This window comes from Saimiri boliviensis, chromosome 11 (genome assembly GCF_048565385.1).
Source record: "Saimiri boliviensis isolate mSaiBol1 chromosome 11, mSaiBol1.pri, whole genome shotgun sequence".
Taxonomy (NCBI): domain Eukaryota; kingdom Metazoa; phylum Chordata; class Mammalia; order Primates; family Cebidae; genus Saimiri; species Saimiri boliviensis.
Window position 1 is genome coordinate 3,653,259 of NC_133459.1, and position 25,494 is coordinate 3,678,752.

Genomic DNA, 25,494 nt, shown 5'->3' on the forward strand with positions numbered 1-25,494 from the left:
ATGGTTATTATCACCATCACCATCAGCAGCCTCCTTCTCCTCACAAGAAGCACAGACACAGGATGAACACATACACTTCGTGCGGGACAGCATGGCTTTCTCTTGACTGGGCCGGGGGGAGTGTGTGGGTAGAGAGCAAGAGAAGACTCAACAGGCAACCCACCCTCCACAGCTGGCCATCCTTTTCAGTCCTTCCTCTACACACGAGGTCTGAGTTTGGTCTCAGGAAACTTAGCACGTAGACGGAGATTACTAGGGCTGGTAGGCACTCCATTGTGGGTGGGATTCGGCATGGTCCCTGTGGCATGACTTAGCTTTCCACTCATTAGCAGACCAGCTTGGCAGTCCCAGAGAAGGGACTTGCCCAGAGGCTTAGAGCAGGTGGCACAGATTGGGCACAGGTTTATGAGAGGTCATCAGCCAGAACTGCAGTGAATGCAGCGCATTCGTACAGGGGGCTCCAGAGCAGCTGTTCCCTGTGAGTGAGCAGTATTGGCACTGCAGGCACACAGTAGGTGCACAACCAACAGTCCCTGAATCAATAGATGGGGGAGACCCACCACACTCATGCGTTTGCGCCACTCTTTGCCTGGTGCTGCTCTTCTCTGGGTCCTGGAGGGAATCCCTTGTGACAAACAGCAGTCACCCCCAGAGAGGGGGAGACAGGAAGACAAAGTTTGTCTTTCTGGCTGTGCCAATGTTTAATCATTTATGAACAATTTCCCCCATGAGGATCATATCCAGCAGAGAGCTAACATCTGGGTAAGAGACTGTCCTTGGGAGGCCGCCAGAAAAAATGTGACACTGAAACCTGCCATGCTGAAACACGCACACGCAGTGTTCTCACGCCGGCAGCCCCAGAGCTTGCTCACGTACGAGGGCCGGGCTTCTGCAAAGCGGACACCAAGACAGACGGAGCCCCGGGCCAGACAGGACAGTTGGTTGCATCTCAGGCGGAAGGACGTGGGGAGACGAGTAGAAGCGGGTGCTGCCTCCCGTGGGCTTGGCGGACTCCCTGACTGCCTTGATCTTCCAGCTTCTTAGGTGCTGACGGGGACCTTCCGGGTAGACCTGGTTGGCTGGTAATGTCAGCCAGGGGATGTCCCCAGCATCTGTGGGATGTGACAGAACGTGTAGTCAGGAAAGAAGGTGGTCTGGGGTGGGGACCAGAGGCAGGAGCTGTTGCAGGCTTGCTCTCCTCTCTCCCCAGTCCCATGTCTATGGTTAGAGGCAAATGCCACGGACGCTTTTGGGACAGAGGGAGGGGACGGAAGAGAGTCCCTGCCTTCTGCCGTCGTGGGTGTGGGTGTCAGCAGGCAGCTGTTTGGCGGGAGCTCTACCTGCCCCACTTCTGAAGTGGCTAGTCCTTCTGTCCCTGTCCTGCCGATTCCAGTGTCCCCACCTCCCCATTCAGGGATTGGAGCCAGGGCAGCAAGGTAGACCATGCCTTCTCCTCTGGGGCTGTGGGAAGCTTCCACCACTGGCCTGAAACTTCGTTCCTGGAACCTCATGAAGCCCTGAACTTCTTAGCGAGGATTCTGGAAGGAGGAAGATGCCTCCCCTGACCCAAGTGCCCTGGGTCTGGAAGGGTGTCACCCCACGTGCTCCTCTTCCTACCTCCCCAGTATGTCCTGGCTCATCCTGGCTCCTCCTGGGTCAGGGCAAACCCTGCTCCCACTCACAGGCCAGCAGCGCTGGGGCTCACATTCCAGAATAGAAGACCAGAGCTGGTGCAGGGTGAGAAGGAGAAAGGGGCCGTGGGGAGTATCTCAGCCAGAGCTGACCTGCTGCCGGGGAGAAGAGGCAGGTGAAGGGCCTGGTCGGTGCGAGAAAGAGCACAGCCGTCTATGATCCGGGTCACAGCTTGGAGGCTAAGAGAGTGGTGGAAGCAGAGAGCCCAGAGCTGGAGCTCCCTGTTCCTAGAACCCAGGTGAGAACAGCCTCGTGCCCACGGGCTGCAGTCAGGGAGGAGCAAACTGAGCATCTGTCATGCTGCCCCGCAGTCCCCGCCGTGGATCGAACCTGGCATCCACAGCGGGGTTGGGGGGACATGCCTCCACCTCTCCCGGCGCCCCTCGCCTCCTGAACCTGGTTTCACGGGTGCCCTCTTCCCTCTTTCCTTCTTTCCAGGTCTGGCTGTCCATCAGATCATCACCATCACCGTCTCCCTCATCATGGTCATAGCTGCTCTCATCACAACTCTTGTCTTAAAAAATTGGTAAGGCTCCTCGGGCCCTTCTGGCCCAGAAATGGGGGACTTTAGGGGACCCTGGGTGGTGAACACAGAAAGGACCCCACTTTCAAAGCCAGCCTGCTCTGCTGGCTTCTGCCCCGGGCACTTCGGCTGCCACAGGCTGCCCGCCCCTCTCCGGGTTTCCCTGCAGGAGACCAGCGAGTCCAGCCTTCGGGACAGAGTTTCTTGGGGTATGTGTGGTCCCGGGTTCCAGATTCTTTCTCGGGATCCAGGTGTCCCTGGGGATGCCGTCCTCCCAGAGCACAGTCCCTGTGTCTTGTCTCCTCTACCTTCCCTGGAAAGGTGGAGGCGGGGCCCTTCTGCCAGCGGGATCCCACGACCCTCGCTGGGGCTCGCCAGCCGGTTGCTGAACCAGCCCCGTTTGTATTCTGGGTTCCTCTCAAAGCCGGTCTGCGTGCTGAACTAGGTTACTGCCTTCCTCCAGGCAGCCTGCCTTTGCCTACTTCCTCCTGGAAATTGGCCTACTTTGAGGCCGGCCTTGCTGGGTGTACACACCTGATAAGCCCCTGAGAAGTCGGGGGACTGCTGGGAGACCCTGCTGCTCAGAAGCGCCTTGGGGACCTCAACAGGCCTCCCACTTGGCTGGTGAGGCCTCAGAGCCACCTCCTGACAGGCAGCAAACTGGGGCCCCCGTCATTTTCTGGAGGTAATGAGAACAACGCGTAGCTCACAATGGGGCTTCTTAGGCAGGGGCTGGCCAGAGAAGGGGCCTCGGACCCCCAGACCGTGTGGAGGGTGGAAGGACAAATCCCACCAGCCATCTTGACCACGTCTCCCCAGAGACAGGGACTTGTAGCCTGTTCTGTGACAGGTTGATGTGAAGCCTTCATCTTGCTTTCCCCACCCTCGAGCTCATAGCAGACCTTCAAAGAGCGCTTTGGGAGAGCAGCCCAGGAGGGTGGCTGAGCAAGGCCCGTGAACCTGACCTCCCCTCGGAGGGGCGGGGCTGCCCCGGGGGTTTGGCATTCACCTTCTGGCCTTGGTTTATGACGGAAGAGGTTTCTGCTCCAAGAATCGAGATTCCTCGCATTGGGAAAACCACAGCAGGGACTCACCGAGACTTAGAAGGAGACGGTGCACCCCCCGGCCCCTTGCCCTCCACACAGGCCCTGAGCGTGAAGGGGAAGGGGCGGGCAGGGGAAATGGCTCCAAAGAGGGGAGATGTCCTCGGCTCCTCATGCAGCAGGGGAGGGGCGTCCCAGCCGCCCCCTATTGTCCTTCCTGTGCTCTCATAGAAGCGGCATCTGAGGGCCCCTGATTCTTGCTTTGTCAAATCTCTGGACTGGCCGGGGCGGGAGTCCCATGGTCATTCTAAGCGGCCTCTGGAAGCCCCTGTGGTTCAGAGGTTCCAGACCATAGCCGGCAGGGCATGCAGGACACTTCCCTCTGCAGACGTGATCCGGGGCCAAGGACAAGCCAGCTTGTCATTTCCAGCTTGTGCACCTGCCCTTGCAGGGGGAGGGGGGCTGGGGACAGGGGCTTCCTCACTCATCAGCTTTCCCCAAAGACAGGTCCATAGTCCATTCTGAGATGAAGGAACGGACCACCCCAACCTGTACCCCAAGGCTTCCACATGCTCTAGGCCCCTCTCGCAGAAAGGACCCATCACGGTTCTTAGCCGTGGTGGAGTTCGTGGGGAAACTGAGTCAGCACCATGATCTGGCTGATGCTCCTTGATCAAGCAGTCCCTAGCTCTGCAATCACATGGCTCACCACTTCCCCCTCATCCTCCCCGCTGCCAATAGCCATGTTTTAAGTTCACATTTCGGTTTTTTTAAAAAAAGAGTTGATTGCTTGATTGTGGTTGATCTTTCTGAAGAGGCTAGGAATTACCTTTTAATATGAAATGATGCGTAGCTCAGGCCTGAAAGTGAAAGGCGCACAGTGGAAGCTCTGGAGCTGTGTTGCTGGGTTTTCGACCTCTGCCCGTCTCCCCACCCCAACCTCTTTCTCTTCCAGCTGTGCCCAAAGCGGGAACACTCGTAGGAACAGCCACCAGCGGAAGACCAACCAGCAGGAAGAGAGCTGCCAGAACCTGACGGACTTCACCTCGGCCCGGGTGCCCAGCAGCCTGGACATATTCACAGCCTATAACGAGACCCTGCAGTGTTCACACGAGTGCGTCCGGGCGTCTGTGCCCGTCTACACCGACGAGACGCTGCACTCGACGGCGGGGGAGTACAAATCCACATTTAATGGAAACCGGTAAGCTCGGCTCTGCTAGACCCTGCAGCCACGAAGCTGTTGGCGGTCCCAAACTCAGGGGTTGGCGTGGCTCAGCCGGGAGCTGCTGGTCAGTTTAGGTCTTCCCCGAGACCGCTTTGGGGGTCCCGGCCAGGGCGGACAGCTGATTTGGCAAAACGAGAGAAGCGGGGTTGATAGCAAAGGCATGTGTCTGCTCCCAGAGCACACAGTGGCTGGAATTTCCTTCCAGACCCCTCGACTTGACAGTGTCGGGAAATGCGTATTCTCCCGGCCGTCACTCCGAGATGCCATCCTTCACACCCCACCCCAGAGCGCAAAGGCCAGCCCTGTGGTGATCCGCCTCCTAAATATCAACAGATCACAACTGCCCCCACCAGAGCCAGCGTCTCCAAGCCCCTGTCAATAAAATGTCAGCGACAGATTTCACAAAAATATCAGATACCCACCAGACTCTCAGGCCAGACGTTCGTTACTAAATGCTCCTCTTGTTTTATTATTCATGTGTAATCCCCCCAAGAAAATATACCCCACAGCCATCCCTGGGAATATTTAAGAAACCCTTGAGTCAGCTTCCGAAGGGTTGTCCAGAATTAAATTAAAATATCAATAAGCTTTTTTTTTTAAGTGAGCAAACAAATGTATGCATCATTTTGTAAATTAAATAAACAGTCTCCAAGAACTTGAAGAAGAAAGGAGGAGGCTGTGAGCCTGGCTGGAAAGGGCCACAATGGAATTAGCAGCCAGGGGACACTGCCCCAGGCCTCCTGGAAGGGCCCCCCTGGAACCCAGGGCCAGGCGACTGGACGTGAGTCATTTTAGAAGGGGCTGGCTGCAGGCTCCCTTTCGTTCTGTTTGCTGATTTTTTCAGGGGTCCTGGTGAGCGAGGGCTGCCAGGGCCACAGTGTCCACAGTTAAAGTGTCTTGGTCCTGCTGGCTGGAATGAGCAGATGTTCTGGCTGTGCCTCTTCTGGGATGTCCACGTTGCATTCTGCAATCTGCCGAATTCTCTGTCTTAAGACGTTCTTTTCCCTTCCAAGGGGGGATGGTGGCACTCAGAACCTCAGAGCTGTTTTTCTAAACCTCAGTGGTTTCACACTCAGACATTTGGGCAGCTCACGGGTGCCGTTCCAGACCTCCAGAAGGCTGAGTTCACAAATAACTGGCTAACAGATTTCCAAACCATTTCACTGAGTATGTGGATGTTGGCTTGGATATGAATCTGGGCCAGCCAGTGCCTGGGCCGTGTGTGGTGGGTAGAGGGCAGAGGGCTGTGGGTTGGCCTCTGTTGCTTCTCTTTTCCCACCTTCGGTGCCTGTGTTGTGCGGGGAGGTGGGGCGGGGGCTGGCCAAGCGCGCGGTTGGCTCAGCTGCTGCTCTCAGGCCCTGGCACGGAAGCGTCGGATGGAGCGAGTTCTTGCCCTTTGGCCGCAGGTATGCTCTGTCGGGTTTCACTGGCCTTGGAAAATGCTAGCTTGGTCTCAAAGGTGACAAAATATGAGGGAGAGACATTTTGGGGAGCCAGGTTCCATCCTTTCTGTCATGTGCAATAAAGTCGGTCAAATCTGCCATCAGAGGCAGAGACCCCGGGCTCTGGGCTAATCCTGCAAATTCAAAAACGACGGTCTGGAGACGGCGCAGCAAAGGGCTCGGGTGCCCAGACCCCTCAGTCTGTGTCCTCCAGAGCCTCCCAGGGTAGACCGCGTTCGCGTGCGAGGACTTCTCCCCAGCCACAGGGAGCGGGGGACGTCCCTTCCTGGAAAGGCCGGGGTCCACATCGCGCGCCTCCTCTCTCAGGAAGCCGGTCTGCACTGCAGGCCTGCCCCGGCTTGCCTGTCCTGTGTTCTGTGCCAGCACGCAAAAGCCCGTTTTTCCGTCCACCGCAGGCCCTCCTCTTCTGATCGGCATCTTATTCCTGTGGCCTTCGTGTCTGAGAAATGGTTTGAAATCTCCTGCTGACTGGCCGAAGCCTTTTTTACCTCCTGGGGGCAGGGCAGACGCCATGTGACCGTTTCATGGTAGGTACTTCTCTCTGGACGTCCCTCTCTTCTTTCCCTTTCCTCTCCTCCCCACCTCCCCTGAATTTTGGGATAATCGGAGGTCCTCCTAGATGCGGTGGGTGGATTTCCAATGGCACCACTCCTCTGAACGTGAGCCAGGGAGCTGGGCTTTTGATCTTGGTGTTGGGTTTGTTAGAAGTGCCCCCCTCGTCCCGGGGAGGAGAGGGCAGACACTCAGGCACCCTGATGACACGTCCTGACTATTCTTATCAGTGCCACTCCTTCCAGCAGGAAGGCCACCACGCACGTGGCCTACGTGGCAGGGAAAGTCATTCTCTGAAACAAGTGGCAATTACAGCTCTCATTTCCCGCAACAGGAAGAGATTAGGGCAGCGGCCAGGGAGGCAGGAGTCTCGCCGCCTCCGTCACGTGTCTACATCGGGGGAGGGCGCGAGGCAGAATTAAAATACGATTTTGAAATATAAAAATAAGAGATAAGAAAGACAATGATAAAGAAAGGAAGGGAAGAGTCGAGACATCTACTAATTTGAAGCCAGGAACCGGCACCCAGACAGGATTTTTCCACGCTCTGCTGGATGGGAACATTTGGTTTGCTTTCAGTGATATTAACTTTAACGCTGACGTTAAATTGCCTCCTTCTGTGCAGAGTCTCCGAGCACTCGGGCTGCTAAGGGGAAGGAGCATTTCGCCCTCCTGACTGCACATCCCATGCATTGTATAAGCACAGCCCATGGGTGCAGCAGGAGGGTTTCCTGTTGTTTTCGTGGTTTTTTCGATGCCGGGCTTTCTAAGCAGCCTCACAGTGCCTCCTTCTAAAGGTGACCTCAGATCCCTTCCGTGAGTAGGGAGCCCTATTTCTAGGATGCACTACCAATATTTGAAAATATTTCTTTCTCACCGTTTCGTCCACCTTCTGATATGGGGGACTGCACGGACCGTGTCCTCAGGGGCAGGGAAGGTCTTGAGGACTCAGCGGGCTCCACCTCGCTTGGGGTGGGAAGCCGGCTGCAGTCAGCGAGGGGAGTGAATCGGTCAGTTTCTCATCCTGGCATTAATGAACCGAATGTTTGCTCCAAATCAAATCTCCAGCCCTCACTCCCTATCCCGAAGCCAACATGTTCTGCCAGCTGGCAAAGAAACGTAATTAGATTAGAACGGGAACCGAGCCGCCCTGCAAGGGCCTTTGCTGCGGCAGGTAAGAGGCAGCTTGTCCCCACCACTCAGTGGGGGGATATGCGCCCTGGAGCGCCTCTGTCAGAAGCCAGTGCCCATGTCCGCCTCACCGAAGGTCCCCTGATGAAGGGAGCCCCTTTTGAAGTGCCAGCCAAGCTAGCCACAGGGAGCTGGCTTGCTAACAGTGTAGTCCACTAGCCCCCGGTACAGCCGCTGTAGGGACTGGGTTCTGGTGGTGGCCAGCATCTCTGTTATGGTTTTTTAAATTCGTTGATGCATAATTCATTGACCTGGGAGATGCTGAGCCTTAAGGTCAAAGACCCTCACTCCTTCCTGCCAAGAGCCACAGGCCCACAGAACTGGAGAAGTCAACTCCAGGGGACAGCTCAGCTCCCTAATATGGATGTTCGCACGGCAGCTCATGGAGCACTTTTTACTTGCTCAGTCCTCCTAGCAATCCCTTTTCCAAGTGGGGAAACTGAGGCAGTAGGCGGTTAAATGACTTGGCCGTGGTCGGCTCCCTCGGGGAAAGGGGAAAGCTTCCTAATGTTTGCACAGCAGCTCATGAAGCACGTTTTGCTTGTTCGTTCCTCCCAGCAATCCCTTTTCCAAGTGGGGAAACTGAGGCTTAGCCGAGGTCAGCCAGGTTGTAAGTGGTGGGGCTGGATCGCCCGATGGCTGCCTGGCTCCCAGACTTCCCCTGCCCACTCCAAAGGGATCCTTCCTTTCCATTAGAACCAGAAGCTACAGCACTGACTTTGCAAAAACAAGATGAAATAGGGCAAAAAAAAGGAAAAAATGTTTTTATTTACTCATCTTCCCCATAAAACCTTTGTGTCTCATCAGCCTGGTCTTCCCCTTCCAGCAGCATGGGGCACTGAAGGCCCCTCAGAAACACTGTTGGTGGGCCAGCCCTGAGCTGCAGCCCCAGCAAAGGCAAGAGATAGGGGTTCCCCCAGATGGGTCCCAGGTGGACCCCACTTCCCAACTGTGCCCGAGGAGCTGTTTCAGGACCACCTGCATTTATGCAAGGAACATCTCTGCATCTAAAGAGCGCACCCCTTCCTCGTGGCCCTCGGGTGTGTCGGCCGCAGAGTTCTGAACAGCCCGTGGGTCTTACTGCGAGCCAGCCACGCTCAGCCTCCGAATCTGCCGGCACGAAGCCTCGGCTCAGTCCTGGTGGCCTCTGAGTAGCTGCGGACCAGGAGGGCCGCCCTCACAGCCTTGTTAGTTCCTGATAAACACCGAAAGATTCCGTCACAGCTTGGAGGAAGACCATTTAACACTTGCTAGCATGAAAGCGCTGGGATTCTAAGTATCCCCTGAATCTTGCAGTCAATGTCTGGATGTGAGCATCGGGTGCAGAATAACCAAGAGATGTGTCAGAGTTGCTGGGGGGCTTATTGTCCCTAAATAAATAGCAATTAATACTAAAACATTTAATTAAGGTTTAAGAGCCAGCGGAGCCGCTTCTGGCGCGTCGCTGGGAAGCCTCTCCAAACGCGTCTTTAATGAAGACGAGCCCGTTTCTTACCACACCGCTGTCACTGCCCTCCAGTCCTCAAATGTGCACATTTGAGGCCACACGGCAGCCACGTTGGTTTTCCTGCAAACGATCGTCCGGGATGCCGGTGGTTCCCCGGCAGAGGTGCACCCTAGATTCGGCCTTCACGAGAGATTCCAACACTTTCTTGCCTCAGAACACCTTCGTGGTGGGGCCAGATTGCTCCGCACAGACAGAATGAAGCCGGCCCAAGGAAGGGCCCCCGAAAGCAGCCCTGCACTGGCTCGCCAACTAACTCCCTGTCATCTTCCACACAGCGGGTGAACGTCAGCAGACCGCATGAATGTCAGCCTCCTTCCCTTTGCCAAGGCCGCTTCGTTCTGAACCGAGCCTGCAAAGTCATAAAAGCTCTGGCATCCGAAGCCAGGGAGAAATAAATCGTGCATTGTTGTTATTTGCAAAAACACACGGAAGACACAAATAATCAAAAAATACAAAGTGCACCTGCGCCTTCCCGCTTTGTTCTTCAAAAATGTACATTAATAGAATGTCGAACTCTTGTTATTCCAAGGAGCCTTTCAAAGCAGCGTCCATACCCTCTGGAAGCTGAGCTGAGAACAGCACCACGAACACTCTGGGGGAAAGCAGCCACTTCAGATTGTAGAGAAATTCTGCCCTGCCTCAGGGGCACCGGCCAGCCTGTTTGCTCTGCTTGTTTTTTTTTTTTTTTTTGGTAAAAGCAGACATTGGTCATTACACCCAGTAACCCACGGTGAGGCACACAGCCCAGTGGGGCCAGGCCGGCCCAGAGTCTCCTTCCAGGCAGCAGAGGGCAGAATTTATCCCAGACCCCAATCTGGAAGATGCCTTTGCCAGACACACACAGTTTCCCTTTTGGGCCGGGGAACCCTGGTGGACGTCCACCTTCAGCCATGTTGTACTCCAGCAATGGGGTCCAGGGATCACCTTCTCCGTCTTTCCCGCTGGCCTGGGACCCTCGGTCCCTCTCTGGGTTTAGTGCCGAATGACAGGCTCATGTGCTAAGTATGGCACAGAAAACCCAAGTAGCTGAAGTTTGAGCAGCAGGCGTTGGCGGAGCTTGGGCAACCTCAGACCCTCCCCCTGGGCCAGGGCTGCGATGCCACCTTGGTCTTGCAGGAAGCCTCTCCGCCCTCTGCAAAGCCAGCGTGGCTCTGGAAATGGCCATTCGAGGTGCGGGATTGGCACCATCTCTCTCTCTCTCTTTCTTTCTCTCTGTCCCCCGCCCCCTTTTCTCTCTTTTCCATCCGGAGACGCAGAGTAGAGCGATGCCTGTAGTCTTGGGAGAGGCTCCCTTGCCTGCGTGGCTGGGGATGTCTGGCGCCCGGGGTACAGGCTGCCACCCGCAAGTTGATCCTGCACATCGTGTCTGTGGCTCCCTGCATCAGCATCTACCTCCGTCCCCGGAGGTTGTTTCCAGCCATTATGGATGAGTCTCAGGGACTGAGGACGAGGCTGCTTCACACCCCTGAGCCTCCTCCAGCATCGATTCCCTGTTCCGGGCCAGGCACAGAGCTGGAACCTGCATGGACCCATGGTGAACCAGCAGGAGACCTCGTTCTCAGGGTGCCGTCCTGCCAGCAGGATATACTTCGCCCACCTGCCCAAATAAAGCTCGGTGCAGATGGTCCCAGGCCCGAGATGTCACCGAGCCAGTGCTCCAGGACACAGAAGTAAAATAGAGGATGTGTGCAGGAAGGAACGGAGCATCCAGGAGGACCTCCCCAGGAAGGTGATCTCTCCAGCCAAGACCTGAAGGATCTGAGGTTTGAGATTTGCAACTTGAAATCAGGGAACCCAGAATGTAGAGAGGAAGAAGAAGAAAAACAAGATGGAGAGGCGGCCGGGACCCAGGGCAGAAGGAGCTCATGAGCCAGCGTAGGAAGCACAGGAGACCTTCTCTTTTTTTTTTTTTTTTGAGACGGAGTCTCGCGCTGTCACCCAGGCTGGAGTGCAGTGGCTCGATCTTGGCTCCCTGTCACCTCCACCTCCGCCTTCACATGGGAAAGCGGCAGGATAATGTCTACCTGGGAACACCTCCAGAGCGTGGCCAGACACGCAAGGGGTGGAAGCTGCTCCTCCGGCCTTTACTCTCCTGTTTAAGGTCAGGATCAAGGATTGGAAAGCAGCTGGGCCATGGTTCCTGCAGGAAACCATTCTATTTAAGGTGGCAACCATGTCACTTACAGTCCAACCCCGAATGCATTCAAGAGAGGGAGGTCGTCGCCTTGTGAATAGTCAGAGATCAGGGAACACAGGGACAGCAGCTTACACGGTGACGGTCCTGGGACACCACGACCCAGTGTAGGATCTCCAAGCCCAGCCTCTAGTGACCCCAATATTTTTATCTCCCTTTTGAGAAAAGTTTTAACTGTGGTAAATACACGTACCATACAATTGGCCGTTTCACCCTCTATGCGCTAGTTCAGCGGCCTGAGCACCTTCACCGTGCTGTGCAGGCGTCTTGACAGCCAGCCCTTCACCTCTTCCCCCCGCCCCGTATTAAATGCCCGCACCCAGTGAACACTCACCCCCCGTCTACCCCAGCCCTGGCCCCCCGTTCTTCTCTGTGTCTCTGTGGATTTGGTGACTCTGGTACTTTGCATAAGTAGAATCGTACGGTATTTGTGCCCGCATTTTTAAACTTTCAACAGCAATAGCAAGATAGACCTTTAAGAGGGACATTTCTCTGTGTGTTGTAATAATTAATTCATTTTTTAGGCCCCTCTTCCCCAAATCCCGGGAATGTGGAAGAGGTGGGTGGGGGTGGGGCACAGCTGGAGTAAGGCTACCAAGAGTGACCCAGCGCTGAACCAAAAGCATGTTTTCCTCCTTTTTTTTTTTTAAATTTTTTTGAGACAGAGCCTTAATCTGTTGCCCAGGCTGGAGTGCAGTGACGCCATCTCGGCTCACTGCAACCTCCGCCTCCCGGGTTCAAGTGATTCTCATGCCTCAGCCTCCTGAGTAGCTGGGATTACAGGCACATGCCACCACACCAGGCTAATTTTTGTATTTTTAGTAGAGACGGGGTTTCACCATGTTGGCCAGGACACCCCCTTTCTTTACATGCAGTGACCCCTGTGCCCACAGCAGCTGGTCTTCCCACAGAGCTGAGCGGACACTCCACTTAGCTTCACGGAGTTTTCCACACGGGTGTCATTTGGAGGCAGCGGGCAGGAAGGTGACGCTCAGGGCCCAGCCTCTTGTCCAGACACAGAGGGGTCCAGGGTAAGAACCAGCCTCTCACCCCCACCTTCAGATGAGTAGAATCTGGCGCACTGAGGCTCCTGGCGGCAATCAGGGACGTGGTGCCACGCAGGAGGGGCTGTTCCGCGGCCTGCCAGCCTCCCCGGCCACTCCCGGGATGTGTCCTGCAGACAGACAGCAGGCGTGTCCCCGCTGGGGCCCCTCTTCCCCCATCCCAGCCAGAATCACAGCAATAGGCTCAGTTGATTCAGGAGAGAGAAAGCCACACCCTCGTCTTTGAGAAGAACTGGGGGATGGGCCCAGGACCTGCAGTCACGGAACTCACCTGGGGAGCTCCGAACATCCCTTGCTCACAGGCACTACCCCAAGAACCTGATTCCAGGTCTCCAGAGGTGGGCCTGGGAATCTGCATTTCTGAAAGCCTCCAACGGTGGCTATGTTGGAGCCAGTCCGGCAGCATGCCGCGCCTGGATCTGCTGGAAAAATTATGGAGCTGCCACTGAGTGCTTTTCCGACTTCATTTTGGGATCAGCTCGAACACCCGCCCCATCCCGCCACTTTCTAATACATGTCATCTGCACAGATGAGGACATGGTGGCATTTCCTTTCTATTGTTGAGAGTCCTAGTTGCCTGTAGTTGAGAGGAGATCTGAGTGACAGCAGAGGGACCCAGACAGCACCCCATCCCCGTGACAGGGACGCAGCTTTGAGCAGAGGGTCCCCGGGTGGGGCCATGACATGTTCCAGCTCACCTAGCGATGCCCAGGATGACTCCCTGAGGGATGATGACCTACTGGGGGCTCTCACTGAGCCAGGGACACTGCCTTTCCCATTTTCTGAGGCTCAGGCTGGCTGGGTAGGCTCCGCCCCTTCTCAGTCCACCTGCTGAAGGCAGCAGTCGTAGTCAGCCCACCTGACCTGTGCACAGGTGGGACTCGCCTTCTCTCTCTTCAGCAAGCTCACCTCCGGGGAGATGCAGGAAGTGGATTTTCTGATAGAGTCCATTTATCTCTCCGGAGTCCTGGCCGCAGGGAGCCTGCAGCTAAGCGGTAATGGGAAACAGGTGCCCCGTCTTCCTGTGGCACAGGAGTGGAGCTGGCTCCAGGCCACCACCCAGGGACAGGGAGGGAACGCCAGGCTGCCACACTCAGGCCCTGACGTGCACGCCTGGGACCCGATGCCCCGGCCCGGCGCCCCCACCATGAGGTAGTGGAGGGGGTGGTCCTAGCCCCTGGTAGCAGGTTCAGAGCTCTGCACATGACCAGAATTCACACAAGCTTCTGGCCCCCACCTCATGCCGCAGGACTCCCAGTGTTTCTTCTAGTTCCTGCTGCCCAGTTCTAGTGGGGCCTTGTCCACATTCCAGGGACCCTCAGTGTCCGTGAACCCATGAGGGCAGCCGTGGGGCTCTGCACACAGGGGTGCCGCGCGTGGGGGCCCCGTGCGACCCCGGGCCGCTGCCATTCACTCTCCTCTTGTTTTCTCTCCACACAGGATTCCATTGGTGAACCTGTAAAAACAAAACAAACAAAACAAAACAAAACAAAAGACAAAACCTAAAACTAAGCTTTCTAAGGCGGAGGGTCCCCGCACCCACCACTTCTGTTTGCCGGTGGGAAACTCACAGAGCAGGACGCTCTAGGCCAAATCTATTTTTGTAAAAGTGCTCATGCCTATGGGTGACTGCCTTCTCCCAGAGTTTTCTTTGGAGAACAGAAAGAAGCAATGCAGGAAAGGAACCGGAGGCAGAGAGACGAGGACACCCGCGGAAGGGCCGGGAGGAAGCATCCGAAACCTAGGATTCGTCCTACGATTCTGAACCTGTGCCAATAATACCATTATGTGCCATGTACTGACCCGAAAGCCTCGGCCGCAGCGCCGGGGCCCAGCGAATCACGCGGAGAAATCTTACAGAAAACAGGGGTGGGAATCTCTTCCGACAGAGTCGCTATTTCTGGTTAATATACATATATAAATATATAAATACAGACACACAACACACACTTTTTTTGTACTGTAGCAATTTTTGAAGATCTTAAATGTTCTTTTTAAAAAAAATTGTGTTATAGGTTACAAAATCTGATTTATTTAACATGCTTAGTATGAACAGAATAAACCAGTGTTTTCTACTTTGACAACTCACGTCACACACATATTACACACACGTGTGCACACACACACAGTACACACACAAGCATATATTCGCATCTATTGGAAATGCAGTTCCACAGGTGAGCATATTCTTTCTGGTGACCTGGTATTCCATCACCGTTCACCCAGGGAGGGGACAGCGTTGACCCAGACGAGGAGGCGCTTAAATGACACCTCCTGCATTTGCTAGACATTCGGTGAGTGGCATCAAATGTGTGACTTACGGTCTTGGGCTAGAACGAAGAATGCCATGGTTTTATATATGTATATATATATGTTTGTGTGTATATATATATATATATATACACATATGCATAAATATGATTTTTTTTTTCATTTAAATGTTGGAAGTTGCTACCTAACAGCCATGCGCACGCTGATGTAGCTGGTGGCTTACAAACGGGCCTGAGGCTCGGGTTGGCTGGGTGGTGGATTTTTGGATGTGTGTGTCATACAAGCATAGACTGGATTAAAGACCTTTTCCAGTTCCAAAAATTAAAGGAGTATATCCTTACGACGTGTGTGTGTGATGTCAGGGCAGAACTTAGATATACGTGAAGGGCCCCAGTTGGTGTGAAAACGAGAAATAGTCATTCTGTGTGCAGACCCCGCAGGCTGCCCCACCCGGCCGGCGCTGCGTTGCCTTCTTGATGCAGGTGGGCAGGTGTTGCTCGCTTTTTCTAGGGCCCATGGGTGACTTGCAATCTTGGGGGAAGCCTTAGCAAAGAGGCTGTTCTCCCATCAGCTTCCAGTGACCGACGGATGTTTCTCTTTTGTCATGGAAAGTCCCACTGCAGAGCTTCTGTGGAAACGGGGGCCAGACCTGAGCATCCGTACAGAGAATCCCAGCCACAAACACTTGATCAAAAATACTGCCATGCCTCGGGGCCTCCCTCCCAAGCCTCGTCTGAAACGGGCTCACTGGTGTCCAAGACTTGCTGCCAACACAGGGTGCTGTAGGGCTGTAGGGGGCATCTCGTGGCCGCGCTGTGCCTCCTTAGAGGACAGTTCCCATCTATGGAAGACGCCTAAGGTGGTGTAGGTCTCTGTCTTCAAAGACTATTTCTCACTCACAGCCCACGTGCAACTTTGATTTCAGCGGTAGAGTGTGTGAGCCAATGCAGTGAAATGTCACAGGCCAGGTGAAAAGGCGAGAGACCTCCCAGACAGCCGACCTCCCTCTCCTCATTGGCCGGGTTGATGACCTTCTGAGTCTTCCCTTGGGCTCAGTCCCCCTCTAAAACACTTTGAAACGTGCTTGAAAAATTCACTTTATGTCTCCTGAAACGTGAGCGCCTAGAGTAAAGCCTCCGGAGGGGAAAGCATTGTTTTGTGAGGTCTGTGTCCGTGGTATTGCTCATGAATTAGGAAAAGTTGTTCTTTAGTTTCTGTCCTGTCGTTTTCCCCCAAGCTTTGGCACATGCTGAGACAGTGCAAGCATCCGCCACTGGCATTTGGCCGTCTCCAGGCTCCCGGCACTCACCTGCATGGCGCTCCATTGCAGCCCTCCCCGTGCGTGCGTCATCCGGCCTTCCACCCCATTCTCCTCCAGCCACTCCCTCCTCCTGACTCCAGGTGAGCACAGTGGGTGTGAGTGCATGGTGAGGGCCGTCTGCTTTATCTGGCAGGCAGTGGGGGCTGCTGCTCTGGTCTTTGGCATTCTGAGCTCAGGTGTGAGCCCAACCAAAGAGGAGGTGACGGTGGGGGGGCCCGTTGGTTCACTGACCGTGAGAACCCAGGATTCCCGAAGGACTCTTGGTATCCGCTCTATCGTCTCCCTGAAGCTCGGCCCCCCTTCCCCGACCACAGGCTGCACCCTGGATGCCCTCAACTCTTTCCTGGGTCCATAAGACACGGAGCCTTGGAAAGAAACATAAAGCAACAACTCCCTCGTCCCACACCAGAGCCTCAGACCCAAGGCAGGGCTATGAGACCCACACAGGCACACCCACCAGACAAGCAGAGGCACGCACATTCCACACCCGAAAGTCTGCTCCTGCACCGCCATGACATCCATCCAAATAAATCCACACGGGCAAAGGCTGCTGCGTCCGGCTGTATGCAAAGACGTACGTGTTACTGTACTTTTTAAAATGGTTATCTGCTCTCCCAGACCCTTCAACTGGGATCATCGTCTAGATAAGAGGAGATAATGACCACAAGTAAGTGGACCCAGGAGACGCAGCACCAACCACAGTGAAGTCCGCACCGGAGCACAGGACTTTCCTGCTTCGGGCCGTATGTATATGTCATGCCCATGCACTTGGTGGGTCGGTGGCTGCTGAGCTGGCCCCATCAGTCCTTCTGCAGCCTTGGGGTAGTGCTTCAGGCTGGTTGGTGTCCTCTTTTCTCTGCTTGACCCCTGGGATTCAAAGTCGAATAGTAGACACTTCCCTTCCCTCACCCAAGGCCTGGTCCTTACTTCTGCTCGAGCTTTCACTCCAAGGAAGGGTGACGTGGTTTGTTAGGGTTCTCCAGTGTTTGTCTGCTTCCATCTTCCTACTCCTGGAGTCTCGGAGATCCCACAATCGCGAACCCCCTGGCAGCCTCCTGGCACCTGGGATTTGCCCTTGAAGCTTTAGAAACAGCTGGGAATCCGCTCCTTGTCATACAGTCAAGTCCATTTCTAGACGAAGTCGCCCCGAATCTTCATGCGCTTGATGTCACTTTTGTCTGATTGGCAGATGCGTGTCATTGCTCTGGTTTCCGAGTTTGGCATGACAAATGCTGGGTTCTCCGGGCATGGTTGGGGGGCTTCCTTGCTGTTCCCCACTGGGCTCAGATTCCAACCATGACCGAGACAAAGCCAAGCCTTCTCATGCCACGTGGAAGCGTAGTGACAGCCTGGGGAGTGTGGAGGGGGCTGTCAGAGTTCCTAGTTACTGCCCTCCCTGTGTACCGAAGGGAGAGACCGCTTAGGGGACCTTCTCTTCTCTGTAATATTTCTAGTCCTTCCCAGTCTTGAGTTTGTGTGGACTTCTCATATCACTCATTCAGCTCCCAGATATTCACTCCAGTCCTTCCTGGAGCGTCATGAAATTAGACACCTGGACTCATCGGCAACCCCACCCACTCTTTGAATTGGGACAGCAGGAAACCCCTTATTACTGATGTGATCTTACCATCTTAAATCAGTCCTTTCTTTCAAAAATACATGACACTTTCACAGCCATATTTTAGCATCAGGAAAAGCCATGCTTACAGGTTTTGTCTTCAGAACTGTGTGTGTGATGCCTAACGTGTAGGCCATATTAAAAGGTGAACGCACTAAAGGATCAACCCAACCACCTTAGATGGTCTCCATTTTGACCCTGTTGCCCATGGAGAGGTATCTGACCCTTTGGCTCTTTTGCCCACGTGGTCCAAGATTGTCTGTAGCTCAGGAAGCTGGACTGACCCCATATCTTGAAAGACAAGACCAGGAACCAGGGCTGAGGCCGGGACTCTCATTCAGCCTTCTCATGGTCAGGCTGGACCTTCACATACTTATTTCAAGATGGCACCAGAACACACATTCTTTTTGTCTGTCTGTTGACACTGTCACTCTCTTTCATCAAGGTGGTCTCTTTCGTCAGGGCATACATGAAATTGGATGCTTCGCTGGGCTGTCTTCTCCCCTACCCCTGCCCCTGCCACAGAGCCATTTCTTAAGTCACAGTGGGAAAAGATGCCAAGACGCGCCATTCTTGTTTCATCATGTGAGTTGTTTAAGGCACGACTCGCATACGCCATTGGAGAGAAACAGCCCATCCTGGATCACCGTAACGTACGGATCAGTCAGTCATCCTCTAATTCAACAAAATTGTTTGTTCAACTTCTACCACACTGGCAAATACAGTCGGAGGCAAGGTGGGCACATTTATGCTCTTGTGGGTTTCACGTTCTACAGTGGGAGGAGGCGGATGGCTAATGTGAAAGCAAACAAAAATAATTCCGAGAGAGAAAAAAAACAGTAGAGAGAAAAAGAGCAAAGTGATGGGGTCGGGGCAGAGAAGGAGGGAGGGGAAGGGGGAGAGAGTGGGGGGACTGAGAGGGAAGAAAGAGAGCAAGGCTTGTCTGCCTCTCCTCCTCCTGTCACCCGTCACCTTCTGGGAAATTGCCACTTGCTGCCTGAGGACGGTCTGGTGTGGGATGGAGCAAGAAGGCCTTAGTCTTAGCTCTTGGATAAGCATGCAGTGCAGTGCTGAGGATGAGACATTGCAGTTGTTACAGTGCCTGGTTCTCCACCAAAGTCCGAAGCCATTCCAGCAAGAGTGGAAGCAGAGGGGCAGGGGCAGGGGCAGGGGCAGGGGCAGGGTGAGGGCTGCTGCCCTGGCATCGAACTTGCCACATCCCTGGGCACTGGCTGGCTCTGCCCCAGCCCCTCCCCATATTGGTCCCATCTGTCGGGTCGCCAGGCCAACCAGGTCTTAAGTCAACCAGGTCTCAAGGAGGATAAGGGGGTTCAAGGACAGAGACTTGGCCCTCAGGGCACAGGTGCCATGGGGGTGCCATTGCTCTTGGTGCCAGCGGGCAGCTGCCTCTCCAGAAGCTCCCCCCGCGCTGAGCGCACTTAGCGACATCCTTCTTCAACAGCATCTGCTTTTAAGTAAGCAGCGATGCCTACACATGCCGTGATTCATGTAATTTTTGAGTGGTTACTTTGGAGCAGTTTGTCAATTTGCTCTGCCATACTGTTTTTTGATTGTTTGTTTGTTTTCCAGTGTAAATAGCACAGCCCACATAAATGAGCCAAACTCATCATCTGAGGATCTTTGATTATTCTTCCCCACTTATTTTACATCGACGTGCCGCCTGCTAGGAAGATAAACCCCCTCTTCTTTGCTCCCTCTGAGCCGGGCTCTCTGTGTTAGTTATACTCAGCCTTATCTGAGGGTTCCAGAAAGGTCTTAAATGATTGTTTGGGGTTTTGAAACATGCTACCAGCCCTTCCTTCCAAAGAGCAGGAAGCATGGAGCTGTGTTTCTGTGTTCCTGGGTTTAGAGCTTGTATTTGGATGTAAGGTGTGACTAAAACAGGTCTAGGCAGAGAACCTCTGTCTTTTAAATCACCCCAGCCATCAGTCAAACAGAAAGAAGGAGCTTCTTCTGACTCAAACCATTCTAGAAAGGTCTCAGCTAGTGAGCACGATAGCCAGTCTCCAGAGTTCATGTGGGTTGTTCTGTGACCAAGCCATCCCTAGGTAGGAAACTTAACTCGTCACACTACCTCCCTCTATGCTGAAGCCCGAGGGAACATGGGAACAGTCCCGCTTTGTCCGAGGAGCGGCCCCACCCCGCGCCCCGCCTGAAACACAAAGCAGCTCCCCCCAGAACATCCAGCCTCGTGCAGAAGCCCTCAAATGTCCCGTCTTCCATCTTACTTCACTTTGGTTGAGTAGGGTTAAACACATAGGCCACAGCTGACTGTGGCCCCCAGAATATCCAGGAGCAAGACAGGTAATGTTAGTCTTGGGGTCCCTAAGGCAGTAGAGTGTGAGGAGCGAGGCTCTCTCCATCGATTCCCAAACACAGCAGCCAGGCGTCCCCACCCCACACCTGCAAACACATAGCCCATGCCCCATTGTAAAGGTGACTGAAGAGAATGGTCAACTCGGTGGTGACGGGCCTGTCTTGGAGCTCAAAGTGTGAAATGCATCCTCCCTGTAGCTCCATTGCCTTTTCTTCTTAATGGATTCACTGCTAAATGTTCTAAGAGTTACTGTACATAGAATCAAGAGAGCAGTTTTGAATGAGCCGTAAATCTAAGTCATATGTAAGGGGCATAATATAAATTGGGCCAAGCTTCCCCATCTGGGACACACACGTTTCTAGAGTTTAAACATTAGTGAGTAATGGGGGAAGGGAACAGTGACTGTCTGTATTAATGGCCATATAAATGATCTTCTCCTGTAAGCTGGAACCAGAACCTACATGTGCCATAGATAACAGTCGATTAAATGGGTTAATGTGCTAAGCCAAGAGAGTTCTTAAGACATGTGCATGGGACTGGATTAATTCTTGCCAATATCTTGGATTCCATAGTAAAACATCTGTTGAGTTGCGGGCAGCAGGAAAAGATGCAGGGAGCACCAGACTGTAGGAAGTTCTCCTTTATTCAAGTTCATTAGTTCTGTCTGGTGATGCTCTCTTCAAACAGAATCCCCTGGAGACCTAGGTTTTCATGTTGTGATTCCACACCCAAATATTTGCAACACGAAATAACAACTCCCTAGAGACTTCAGTCTTGCATGGGTGCAGGCAGCTCACAGTGGTTAGCTTTGGTCAGAGTTCGTCATTTCTGCAACAAAATTTATTAGTGTTGATGTTAATAGCCTCTGGGTTGGCAAACTGGCAGTTCAGTCTCGTCTTACTGAATTTGGCAAGTTCTTGTACCCAGAAAATTAAGGATAGCTTTGGCCATGGAAGGAGCAAGAACACTATGCAGTCCTAAGCTCTATTTTTTTTCTTTTTGACATCATTGTGTACCGTGAAGACTCACAGCCACTACTAATGTGGCATGGGGGACATATTGAGGCCCCCCAGCATAATTGTTTGAAATAATCGTACAGGGAACTGCAGGGACAAACACCATTGAACCAATCCCTGGGCCGGTGTTTCATTTCCTAACAGAATGATCCCATTCCTGTTCACTCTTCAGTTGTCCCAAGCCAAAAGGGAAAATTTGAAAGCCACTGTGACACCCCAACCCTAATTTCCAGGCTTTGGAGGGCTCACCTGGGGCATGAGGGAGAAAGGGCTTTGTTGAAGTCTCAGGCTGCTGAGAGCCAAGTGTGTGTATAGGAGCAAGCCGATGGCATGGCTCTTGACAAGGTCTTCTAGAGGGCAGCAGCTGCTGCTCCCAGGGGAACCCTCTCCTTCTGCCTCCACAGTCTATTCTGGGGTGGAAACGCCATTCTCTTATTATTTCTCTCGCATACGTGTGGATTTCTAATACCAAGCTCTGTGACTGCCTAGACCACTTACGGTCTATGAAGCAATATGGGAGTCTCTTTCTTGAGTGTGCAGCAAGTCAACATGAACTTGACCCTAGAAACTATGGGGAGCAGGATTCTCTAAGGTGCTCTTAGATATGGTGTCACTTCCACATACAAGCACAATTCTCCCAGTTAAGGGACTGGAAGACAAGCAGAGAAACTGGTTTCGAAAAGCCCAGGGGCGTGCCAGACAGGGTGTCTGGCCACATCCTCTTTGGATTTAACTGCCACAATCTATCTGCAGACGTTTTTTATTCTGTTTCTTGTCTTTCCGTCGTGTTTGCGTTGCTCCCTCTGAAGCCAGAGGGTGAAAGGCCCTGGCAAAGTTAGTTATCAGTCAACTGATGATGACTGTGGTCCTTAAAGGTGAATTCCCAGCCTGAGGTGACACACAGAGGCTCTGCGAACGTCTCAGGATCTGTCACATGTCATGTTGCCTGGTTTGAAGACGGAAGAACAAAGTCCACGTCAGTTTCTGCGCCTTCTAACAGTGTGTTGATGTGAAACATTGGGAGCTGGCAGAAACAGGTGCCTAGTTTGCAGCACCAAATAATGGTCTTCTCAGAGTTTTTCTTTCTTTCATTTTTAAAAAATTTCCTCTTCTGACAGCCCGATTTGGATCATTCCCTCTCTTTCTTTCCTGAAGAAACAGGATGGCAGGTGCTGGAGCCCAAAGCAGGGCCACCCTCCAGCTAAAATGATTTTAACGGAAAGGAGAATGACAGCAAAGCCTCACGGGAACTTTAATGGCCTTACCAATGACCTTTACTAACTTACCATTGGTACCTGGATTGGTGAGAGACGAGTGGGACTAAAAGCCAGGGTCAGGTTGCTCCACGTATTTGCAGAGCAGGAGTCCCGGGAATGTGAGTTAGACCCAGAAAGGATTGCACTGGGCATTGAAGGAAGCGTGAGGCCATGCACTGATAAAAAACTTTTTAGAGTCTTTTACGTTATTTTTTCAAAAAAGAGCCACATTTACTGCAAACCGTTTAGAAAATGCCAATAACCAAACAGAAGGGAAACGTCTGAAACCTTCCAACTGTTTAATTCTGTGGAAACTTCACCAAAGGCTGAATGCATGGGGACAAGTCCCAGAGATGTCACCATGGTTAGCACCAGGGACAAGTCTGGCTCCAATGTGTGTTTTGTGAAGTCTGATTCTCTTTCAACTGCATCTTTGCCGGCTGAGCTTGTCATGCGGTAAACTTCCCATTGATCATTAGAGTGTCCGTGTTCAGTGGAAAAGGCGGTCAACCATTTGGATGTTTGACTTCTCTCAACATCAAGCATTGGCCATTGGGCACATCTGGGCATTGGTGTGGAATACACAGGATACTCAGAGAAACATCCAAATTATTGACTGGCTTTTTCCCAAGGGGCATCTATCTAAGAGTGACAGACCTGAGAAATAGGAGGACGCAGGTCCAAGTTGATGCTCCTAGTGTGTTCAGATAACTCTTGAATTCACCGGGTCTCATTGCATTGATTTAAAGATGGAGTCCCTCGTCCCCTCCTCCTCCTCCTTCTCAGCTCGCCTATGGAACTAGAAATTCATGAACCCGAAGCTGAACCACGAGACAGGAAATTCAACAGCAACGGCCACGTGCCTGTTTCTTCACAGGTGTTAGAACTTTGTTTCCCCCAGCCCCTTACTCATGTATACCAAAACCATGTTTATTTTCATTTTCCTAAATTATTTTCTGATACAATAAACTGTTAACTGTTTATTTATACTTTTACAAGAAGTACTTGTTACTTTTCAAAAGGAAAACAAAAGCCTCTCTGTTTCCATGTTCTCCGTGTATCTATACCACAGCTGTCTGTATAGACATATTTATATATCATCTTCCTGAGAGAGTTAACCTCTTGTAGTTTCACGTTATGGTTCTTTTCTTTAAATGCATATCATAATCATGTTAATAAACCAAAAAAATGACACAATATATGTGTGTGGGGGGCGGGGGGCAGGTGGCTGGGTGTGATTTCCTTACAGGTGAACTTTTATTCCAGATTTTTTTAAGTTGTTTCTGTATTTCAAAGCTATGTATTTGGAAAACATTGTAAATGAAACACCTATATTAACTTTCCTGTGTATATTTAGTACTCTGATGTTGCTATTAAAAAAACATAATACGAGAAAAAAAAAAGAAGAGAAAAAAGAATGAGCATGAGTGTAGGCCATGACCTCATAAGGACTTATTTTTATGTTATTTCTTTGTTTATTTTTTAACAGTATTACCTGAGAACCCCCTCTAAGAACATGGGCGTTGTTTCCATGCCTGTGGTTCAGAGGCCAAGATTTCCTCCCTGAATCTTCATGACTTCCACACCAGTGCTTTGCCCAGTTAAACAACTCCAAAAACACTTTGGGGTCTCCGTGTCTGGGCCCTGGGGTTGCTTTTAAGGGAGTCTGAGTTAACCAGGCAGGGTCTACCACACTGGATCTGAGACCACACAGGCCCAGAAGCTCAGGGTTAGGGGGATCCAGCAAATGTCTTACAAAGGTTTCCTGCAGAGGAAGCCGTGCCCTGGGGCAAAGGCAGCCCCAAGGTCTGTAATTCTGTGCTGGTGCCAAGGCAGGACATTCCAAAGGGCCTCCAGGATCAGAGCCAGGAGACTCCTCACACACTCACAATATTTGCAGAGTGCAAAAGAGAGCCGTGTCCACTTCAGACATGCTGGGATCAGGCAGAGGAAGTGGGAGCAAGGCCCCCGCCTCTAAGCCAGCAGTTCTCAATGTGGGGAGATCCCACCGCGCCCACCCCCAGCATCCGGCAATGTCTGGAGACATTTCTGGTTGTCACAGTGGGGACAGGGATGCTACTGGCATCAGTGTGAAGAGGCTACCATGCTGCTAAGCACCCCACACAGCACACAACAGCCCCGGAACACAGCCATCCAGCCCCAGAGGCTGAGGTTGAGAAACTCGCCCCTTAGACTGGGTGGGATGCTGCACTTGGCTTTGCACTTCATGGAAGCAGGATGTCTTTTGCCCTGATGTGGACGTAAAGGTGGAGCCTTCACATCAGCTGTGCCTGAGCCGGCTGGAGCTAAGCCTCGGGGTATGAGAGCAAGGCTGCGGGGTAGCCTTGTGTTCTAGTGAACCCTGCTCTCAGCCCCAGGTCTGCTCTACACCTGCTAAGCACCTTTTAGCCTGTCAGTGTCTTGTCACATATTTGAAATTACCTGAACATATCACCAAGGTCATATGCATCATCCATGTATGACTTTGCCCCATTTGCCAAATGGGGCAGACCAAGCAACACAAGGTCATGGCTGGTTAAGGGTCCCTAGGCCAGGAAGGGGGTCCCAGTGGACCCAGACCTCACCTAACCCACGTCGGCTCCAACCACAGCCTCACACACCTCCGGAGACATCTCCGGCACATGGTTATCTGCTCTCTTTCTTTTCTTTTCTTTACTTTCTTTCTTTTTTTCTTTCTTTCTTCTTTTTCTTTTTCTTTCCTTCTCTTTCTCTCTCTCTCTCCTCTTTCTTTCTTCTCTTTTCTTTTCTTTTGAGACAAGGTCCTGCTGTATCACCCAGGCTGGAGTGCAGTGGCACAATCATAGCTCACCACAGCCTCAAACTTCTGGGCTCGAGCAATCCTCCTTCCTCGGCCTCCTGAATAGCTGGGAATACAGGTGTAGGCACCACACCCATCTAATTTTTAAACTTTTTTATAGGAACAAGGTCTCATTCTGTTGCCCAGGCTAGTCTTGAACTCCTGACCTGAAGCAATCCTCCTGCCTCAGCCTTCCAAAGCACTGGGTTTCAGGCATGAGCCACCACATCTGATCTGGCCCCTCTTCTTTCTTAAAGCCATTGTCAAGGGCAAGGACTAGTCATAGAAAGATGAGGGGGAGAGGTGAGTCAGAGCCACGGTCACGGTTTTGGTCAACACCAAAAGCTGACCTGCAGGTGGGAGGCCACGCACCCCGAAGGCCGGCAGAGCAGGAAACGCGCAG

The 25,494-nt window shown here is 52.7% G+C and overlaps 1 protein-coding gene across 2 annotated transcripts in view; it reads left to right on the forward strand.

The window, feature by feature from the left end:
- AJAP1 (adherens junctions associated protein 1) overlaps positions 1-23,615 on the forward strand; it is a 145,868-nt gene extending 122,253 nt beyond the window's left edge. For both annotated transcript variants that reach the window (XM_039474486.2, XM_074379966.1), the window contains exons 3-6: positions 2,131-2,218; positions 4,214-4,459; positions 6,342-6,473; positions 13,894-23,615. In XM_039474486.2, the coding sequence (XP_039330420.1) occupies positions 2,131-2,218; positions 4,214-4,459; positions 6,342-6,414 (407 nt within the window). In that variant the 3' untranslated portion in view covers positions 6,415-6,473; positions 13,894-23,615. The remainder of the gene's footprint in view (positions 1-2,130; positions 2,219-4,213; positions 4,460-6,341; positions 6,474-13,893) is intronic.
- Positions 23,616-25,494: the final 1,879 nt, after the last annotated feature.